Genomic DNA, 7,824 nt, shown 5'->3' with positions numbered 1-7,824 from the left:
CGGCGCTTTGACTGTCCGTATTCACTCCTCTGACACGCACAGTAATTAATGGAGCATTTAAAGGACAGAATTAGGGTAAAAAACGAAGAGCCCCTCTGGGCCTGGACCAAAAAAGACCGAAAAGAAGAAAAAGGAAAAAAGGAAAGGAAAAAAAACAAAATATAAAACAGCAAACATAAAATAAAATAAAATAAAATAAAAAAAACGAAAAGAAGATACTAATAAAGATATTAATAAAAAACGGAAATAATAAAAACACTTAATAAAAGGAAAAAAAAAGAAGAAAATAATAACTAAGAATAATAATAATAATAATAAAAAGGTAAATAAATAAATAAAAAAAAAAAAAAGGGTCGTCTTCAAAACAAAAATGAGGTATTTTAAAATACCTCCCTGCCGAAATTTCATCTGAAATGATGGAAATTTCCGGCTTAAAAGACGAGAAAAAAAGAAATAAAAACGGGTCAAAAATGGGGTATGACAGATGCCCCTATTTAAGTCTCTTCGTTACAGAGATTTAAAAGTGAAACTTTTAAAGCGACGGGTCGAAGAGATTTAAATACAGAGTACACCATTTTTGACCAATTTCAACTACTAAATGCTATGAATGCACTGTTATGCATGAGATGCTGTGCATGATCTGTTATGCATGTAATGTTGCGAATGCTTGCGATGCAAGTATGAATGCAAGACGAGGAAAATGGCTCGACTGGGAACAACAAAACCAAATGGTACCCGATTTTGTCAAAGAAACGGGGTCCGACTGGGGATCACATGGTTTTACTGGGGATAAATGTCAGCTGTTCGGGTTGACGACGAACTGCCACTGACGACAAAGGGACAAAGATAAATGTCAGACGTTCGGGTTATTGCCGAACTAGCCAACTGACCAGAATTGAAGATAAATGTCAACTGTTCGAGTTATTGCTGAACTAGCCAATCTGACAAAAAACAAAGATAAATATCAACTGTCCGGGTTATTGCCGAACTAGCCAATCTGACAAAAAACAAAGATAAATATCAACTGTCCGGGTTATTGCCGAACTAGCCAATCTGACAAAAAACAAAGATAAATGTCAACTGTTCAGGTTATTGCCGAACTAGTCAACTGACAAGAAACAAAGATAAATGTCAATTGTTCGGGTTATTGCCGAACTAGTCAACTGATAAGAAACAAAGATAAATGTCAACTGTTCGGGTTATTGCCGAACTAGCCAACTGATGAGAAACAAAGATAAATGTCAACTGTTCGGGTTATTGCCGAACTAGTCAACTGATGAGAAACAAAGATAAATGTCAACTGTTCGGGTTATTGCCGAACTAGTCAACTGATGAGAAACAAAGATAAATGTCAACTGTTCGGGTTATTGCCGAACTAGTCAATTGATGACATGAAACAGAGGCAAATGATGCACAAGCTGTTCATTAAAGAAATTGCCACTTGGCGAAGAGAGGGTGACATCTTTGGATCAGACACACTGGGGATGACACCTGGGGGAAATAGAGGGTTACAAATTATTCATGATTGATCGAAATGGAAAGATAATTGAAGCAAGACTCATGATGGTTAATGCAGCCATGTACGCATGATATTGTCTTTATTGTATATGCATGAATGTGTATATGCATGAATGTATGAATACCTGAATAACGACACGACTTGTATGACCGTATGGAGGATTGACTTGTATGATTGTATGAATGATAAATTTGGTGGAACAAGATTGGACAGGTAAGATTGAAAGTGACCCGACGTCGCATCACAAACACTCGGCAATCTTCAATGGGGATGATGCCACTAGGGTATATCAAAATAGTGACGGGGTAAAACCCGGCGTATGCAGCAACTGATGGGGAATAAACATTTCTTGGGGAGAACGTACCAATCCAAAAAACATGGTAGGAGAGCTGGTGCTTCTGTGGTCATGCTTATTATTATTATTTTTTATTTTATTTATTTTATTTATTTATTTATTTTTTTTTTATTTTTTTTTTTTTTTTGAAAAAAGCAATTGACCACGTGCAACCTGCAAGGTTTATCCATTCTCAGGGTAGCTGTTGACACACCCTTCATCTATTCACGAGTTCAAAGAAAAAGTGTTTTGTTGTTTGTGCTTCTCAAAAAAGACATGAAAGAAAATTTATGATTTTGAGACATATTTTGTTTCAAATGCTACCATAAAAAAAAGGAAAGGTTTTATAAGCTGAATAAGTGAGAATTCCAAATGAAAGGCAACAGGCTCAAATTTATTTGAAAGAGTGGTGACCTGCCAATGACATGGCTCCACTGATCTTACAAAGTTTGGAAAATGGTAAATAGAAATCGAAGGTTCATTGAACACAATAACCGTTGTTCCCTCTGACAACCTTGAATTCCACTGTTTGGATGCTTCAGATTCAGGGTCTCCTTGACATTCCATTGTGCCCCAAATGAACAAAGATCATCTCGATGCAGTTACTTTGTCTTTTGATCCTTAACTTTTGCATAGATCGCCCTTTCGGGTTTTCGACCTATCAGGCTAATTATTTTTTCTGTTTGATGTCTCTAATTTTTGCCTGGGCCGCCCTTTCGGGTTTTCGACCCACCGAGACGCTCATTTTTGCCTAAGCCGCCCTTTCGGGTTTTCGACTTACCGAGCTGTTCTTTTATTTTTAGACAAAGTATTTCTTGACTGCATCCGCATTCACGGGACGAGGGAGCTCATCCCCATCCATAGTCGTAAGAGTCAGTGCACCACCAGAGAAAGCTCTCTTGACGACATATGGGCCTTCGTAATTAGGCGTCCACTTGCCCCTAGAATCGGGTTGGAAAGATAAAACCTTCTTGAGCACAAGATCTCCTTCTTGAAACACACGAGGATGAACCTTCTTGTCGAAAGCTTGCTTCATCCTCTGTTGATAAAGTTGTCCGTGGCACAAGGCCTTTATGCGTTTTTCTTCAATTAGATTCAACTGATCATATCTGCTTTGGCACCATTCAGCTTCTGATAACTGGGCCTCCATTAGAACTCTCATTGATGGAATCTCAACCTCCACAGGGAGTACTGCTTCCATACCATACACCAAAGAGAAGGGGGTTGCCCCTGTTGAGGTACGCACTGAAGTGCGATACCCATGCAAAGCATACGGTAACATCTCATGCCAGTCTTTGTATGTGACCACCATCTTCTGCACTATCTTCTTGATATTCTTGTTTGCAGCTTCAACTGCGCCATTCATCTGAGGTCTGTAAGGAGAAGAATTGTGATGCTCCATCTTGAACTCTTCACACAAATCTTTCATCATCTTGTTGTTCAAGTTCGTTCCATTATCTGTAATGATTCTGTTGGGCACACCATAACGGCAGATGATCTGATTCTTGATAAAACGGACCACAACTTGCTTAGTCACATTTGCATAAGATGTTGCTTCAACCCACTTGGTGAAGTAATCAATAGCCACTAGAATGAAACGATGCCCGTTTGAAGCTTTCGGTTCGATTCTACCAATCATATCGATGCCCCACATAGAGAAGGGCCACGGAGAAGAAAGAACATTAAGTGTAGTTGGTGGTACATGAATTCTGTCAGCATAAATCTGGCACTTGTGGCACTTCCTAGCATGTTTGCAACAATCTGTCTCCATCGACATCCAGTAGTAACCTGCTCTCAACAACTTCCTTGCCATTGCATGTCCATTGGGATGAGTTCCAAAGGAGCCTTCATGTACCTCATGCATCAAAAATTCTGCTTCTTGCTTATCTACACACCTGAGTAGTACCATGTCAAAGTTTCTTTTGTACAAAACATCCCCATTTAGGAAGAAATTACCAGACAATCTTCTCAAAGTTCTCCTGTCCTTGTTGGATGCTCCAGGTGGATATTCCTGACTTTGGAGGAAACACTTGATATCATGGAACCAGGGCTTATCACCAACAACCTCTCCGACTGCAAATACGTGAGCGGGCCTCTCGAGGCGCTGAATTCTGATTGTTGGCAAATTGTTTCGGTGACTCACTTCGTACATGGAGGATAAAGTTGCTAACGCATCTGCCATCTGGTTCTCATCATGAGGGATGTGGTGAAGCTCCACTTTGTTGAAGAAGGTTAGCAAACGCTTTGCATAATCTTTGTATGGAATCAAACCAGGGTGGCGAGTTTCCCATTCTCCTTTGATTTGGTTGATTACGAGAGCTGAATCCCCGTAAATGTCAAGGTTCTTGATTCCCAAGTCGATGGCTTTTTCAATGCCCAGGATACATGCTTCATACTCTGCCATATTGTTGGTGCAATCAAACTGTAACCTTGCAGCGAAAGGGAGATGATTACCTTCAGGAGTGATAATAACTGCCCCAATTCCATTGCCAAAGACATTCACGGCTCCATCAAAAATCAAACCCCATCTGGACTCGGGATCTGGACCTTCTCCAAGCAATGGTTCATCACAATCCTTCATCTTCAAGTACATAATCTCTTCATCAGGAAAGTCAAACTTGATGGGTTGATAGTCCTCGATTGGTTGGTGAGCCAAATGATCAGCAAGAACACTCCCCTTAATTGCCTTCTGGGTGCGGTATTCGATATCATACTCGGATAACAACATCTGCCAACGAGCAATTCTTCCTGTCAGAGCGGGTTTCTCAAAGATATACTTGATCGGGTCCATTTTAGATATTAGCCAGGTGGTGTGATTAATCATGTAATGACGAAGACGCTTGGCAGCCCAGGCTAGTGCACAACAAGTTTTCTCAAGTAGGGAGTACCTGGACTCACAATCTGTAAACTTCTTGCTCAAGTAGTAGATGGCATGCTCTTTCCTTCCGGTCTCATCCTGTTGTCCGAGCACACAGCCCATAGAATCTTCTAACACAGTCAAGTACATAATCAGAGGCCTTCCTTCAACTGGCGGTATAAGAATTGGAGGTTCTAGCAGATAATTCTTGATACTATCAAAAGCCTTTTGACAATCTTCGGTCCAAACAACCCCTTGATCTTTTCGAAGCAACTTGAATATAGGTCCGCACGTGGCTGTCATGTGCGAGATGAAACGAGAAATGTAATTTAGACGTCCAAGAAAACCTCTCACTTGTTTCTCTGTTTGTGGAACCGGCATTTCTCTAATGGCCTTGACCTTGTCAGGATCTACTTCAATACCTTTCTGACTGACTATGAAACCCAAGAGTTTTCCAGATCTAACACCAAAGGTACATTTGTTGGGATTCAGTCGAAGTTGGTACTTTCTCAGCCGTTGAAACATTTTCAGCAAGTACTCGACATGTTCTTCTTCAGTGCCTGACTTGACAATCATATCATCCACGTACACTTCTATCTCTTTGTGCATCATGTCATGAAAGAGAGTGGTCATGCCTCTTTGGTAAGTGGCACCTGCATTTATCAACCCAAAAGGCATTACCCTGTAACAAAAGGTGCCCCAAGGCGTGATGAAAGATGTCTTTTCTCTGTCTTCAACTGCCATCTTGATCTGATTGTACCCAGAGAAACCGTCCATGAAGGAGAAGACCTTGGACTTTGCAGCGTTGTCAACCAATACATCGATGTGAGGTAGAGGAAAGTCATCTTTCGGACTAGCCTTGTTCAAATCCCGGTAGTCAACGCACATCCTGACTTTGCCGTCCCTCTTTGGAACAGGCACTATGTTGGCTAACCATTGAGGATACTCTGATGTGATAAGAAAACCTGCATCGATCTGCTTCTGTACTTCCTCCTTGATCTTGAGAGCCATGTCAGGGCGAGTTCTTCTCAGTTTCTGTTTGACCGGTGGGCATTCGGGCTTCAAAGGCAAACGGTGCTCCACAATACGGGGATCCAAGCCGGGCATATCCTGGTACGACCATGCGAACACATCGGCATATTCTTTAAGTAATTCAATCACCCTTCGTCTGACAGTTGCCTCAAGCGATGCCCCAATCTTGACTTCCTTCTTATCTTTCTCGGTTCCCAAGTTAATCACCTCTACTACCTCCTCATGAGGCCGAATGGTTTTCTTTTCATATTCCAATAACCGAGCAAGTTCCTTCGGGATCTCATCATCCTCCTCCTCTTCAGCCTCGTAGACAGGAAATTCGAAGTTGGGAGAGAGTGCAGGGTTATTATGTTCAACGGGCTCATAAATGCTTAGTCTGCATATGATTGATGACTGACTTTAGAAAATGAGTGAACAATGCAGACTTTTTATAATTAATTGAAATCAGAAAACAAAAAAAGAAAAAAAGGTTTTGGGTTTTTTGTGTTACCATTTTCCAGCAAGAGCAATAAGTATAGATATTGGGATAAACCACATTTTCCATTAATAAGAGTAGTGCTTGAAACAAAACAGCCCTACATGATTGCGCTTTCGTCCTGGGCAAGACGAAAGGATCTTTTTTGGAAAACAAACAAACAGAGAAAACAAAGACACATTACTTTGATGCATGGACTACTGAAGGGATGTCAACCGCGTCCCAGTTGCGGACAAGTTTTCCAGGTGTGACAAATGCAAGTACTCTCTCTTCAGGAACGTCTTCCAAGACAGCATTGGCTTCTGGCGAGTTGTTGATGAACCCGGCGCTACAAAAGGTGCTAGTAATGGAGCTTGATCCAACACTGTTCGTTGCGGATCCTGCAGAGGAAGCAAATCCTAGTCCTTCACGGTTTTTACTCTCTATCAACTGCACAACTTTTCCCCATCCTACACCTGTTCCCTCCTGCACCACTTTCTGTGCGCTCTTCCAAGTAGCAAAAGACACTTCATTCTTCTCTGGCTTTTTACCCTCTACAGTCAGTCCTTGGAAAGAGGTTCCTTCTGTTTCATCAGCACCAATAAAGGAAAAGCTGACAAATGACTAACCAACAAGGCTTCCTCTCCGCTCACAGTGATCAAACTACCATTTCTGACAAACTTCAGCTTTTGATGCAAAGTGGATGTCACGGCCCCCGCTTCATGGATCCACGGCCTACCCAAAAGGCAACTGTATGCGGCTTGGATATCCATCACCTGGAATGTAATTTGGAAAACAAACGGCCCAATTGTAATGGGCAAATCAACCTCCCCGATAACAGACTTTCTTGATCCATCAAACGCTTTGACCACCACCCCGCTTCTTCTCATGGGAGGCCCCCAGTAGGAAAGTTGATCTAATGTGGATTTGGCCATTACATTCAATGAGGAACCAGTGTCCACAAGTACATTCGACAGAGCATCTGACTTGCAGTTCACCGATATATGTAACGCCAGATTGTGGTTCCTCCCCTCCTCAGGAAGCTCTTCATCACTAAAACTTAAATTATTGCAGGCAGTAATGTTTCCTACTATACTGTCCAATTGATTAACAGTCACGTCCCTCTCCACAAAAGCTTGGTCCAACACCTTCATTAGAGCCTCACGGTGTGCTTCTGAGTTCAATAGCAGAGACAAAATGGATATCTTTGAGGGAGTTTGCAGCAGCTGGTCTACTACTTTATACTCACTCTTCTGGATCAGTTTCAGAATCTCGTCATGATCAGAATTCTTGCTAGTCCCATTGGATTGGCCTACTTCCTTCCTTGTACCGGGGCCATTCACTGTCGCCTGTTTAACTGCCGAATCATTCACTTTCTTTGCAAACAATGTGGGGATAACACGTCCATTCCTTAGAACTTTACCGTCACTAGCAATGTTGTCCACAGAAATCGCAGGAGTTGGAGAAGGCAAAGGCACCTCCTGCCCACCTTCCAACATCGTGGCACTATACTTGTAAGGGACCGCTTTTAGAGAAGCATACGGCATAGGTCCTGGCAAACTAATCACTAGTGGAGTAGTAGTTGATTCCCCACTGTTATAGCTTATTTCCAACCGCTGAAACTCGGG

At 41.8% G+C, this 7,824-nt stretch overlaps 1 protein-coding gene and 1 pseudogene across 1 annotated transcript; both read right to left on the bottom strand.

The window, feature by feature from the left end:
- Nucleotides 1-2,431: 2,431 nt before the first annotated feature.
- On the bottom strand, nt 2,432-6,099 carry LOC114403072. The gene has a single exon (XM_028365791.1). The coding sequence runs from the start codon at nt 5,815-5,817 to the stop codon at nt 2,653-2,655; it is 3,165 nt and encodes a 1,054-aa protein (XP_028221592.1). The 5' UTR covers nt 5,818-6,099; the 3' UTR covers nt 2,432-2,652.
- Nucleotides 6,100-6,397: 298 nt separating this feature from the next.
- Nucleotides 6,398-7,824, bottom strand: part of LOC114402009 — a 21,588-nt pseudogene continuing 20,161 nt past the window's right edge.

Source organism: Glycine soja, chromosome 20, assembly GCF_004193775.1.
Source record: "Glycine soja cultivar W05 chromosome 20, ASM419377v2, whole genome shotgun sequence".
In the NCBI taxonomy this organism is placed as follows: domain Eukaryota; kingdom Viridiplantae; phylum Streptophyta; class Magnoliopsida; order Fabales; family Fabaceae; genus Glycine; species Glycine soja.
The sequence above is the reverse complement of the archived record's forward strand: the minus strand, read 5'-3'. Positions and strand labels throughout refer to the sequence as shown.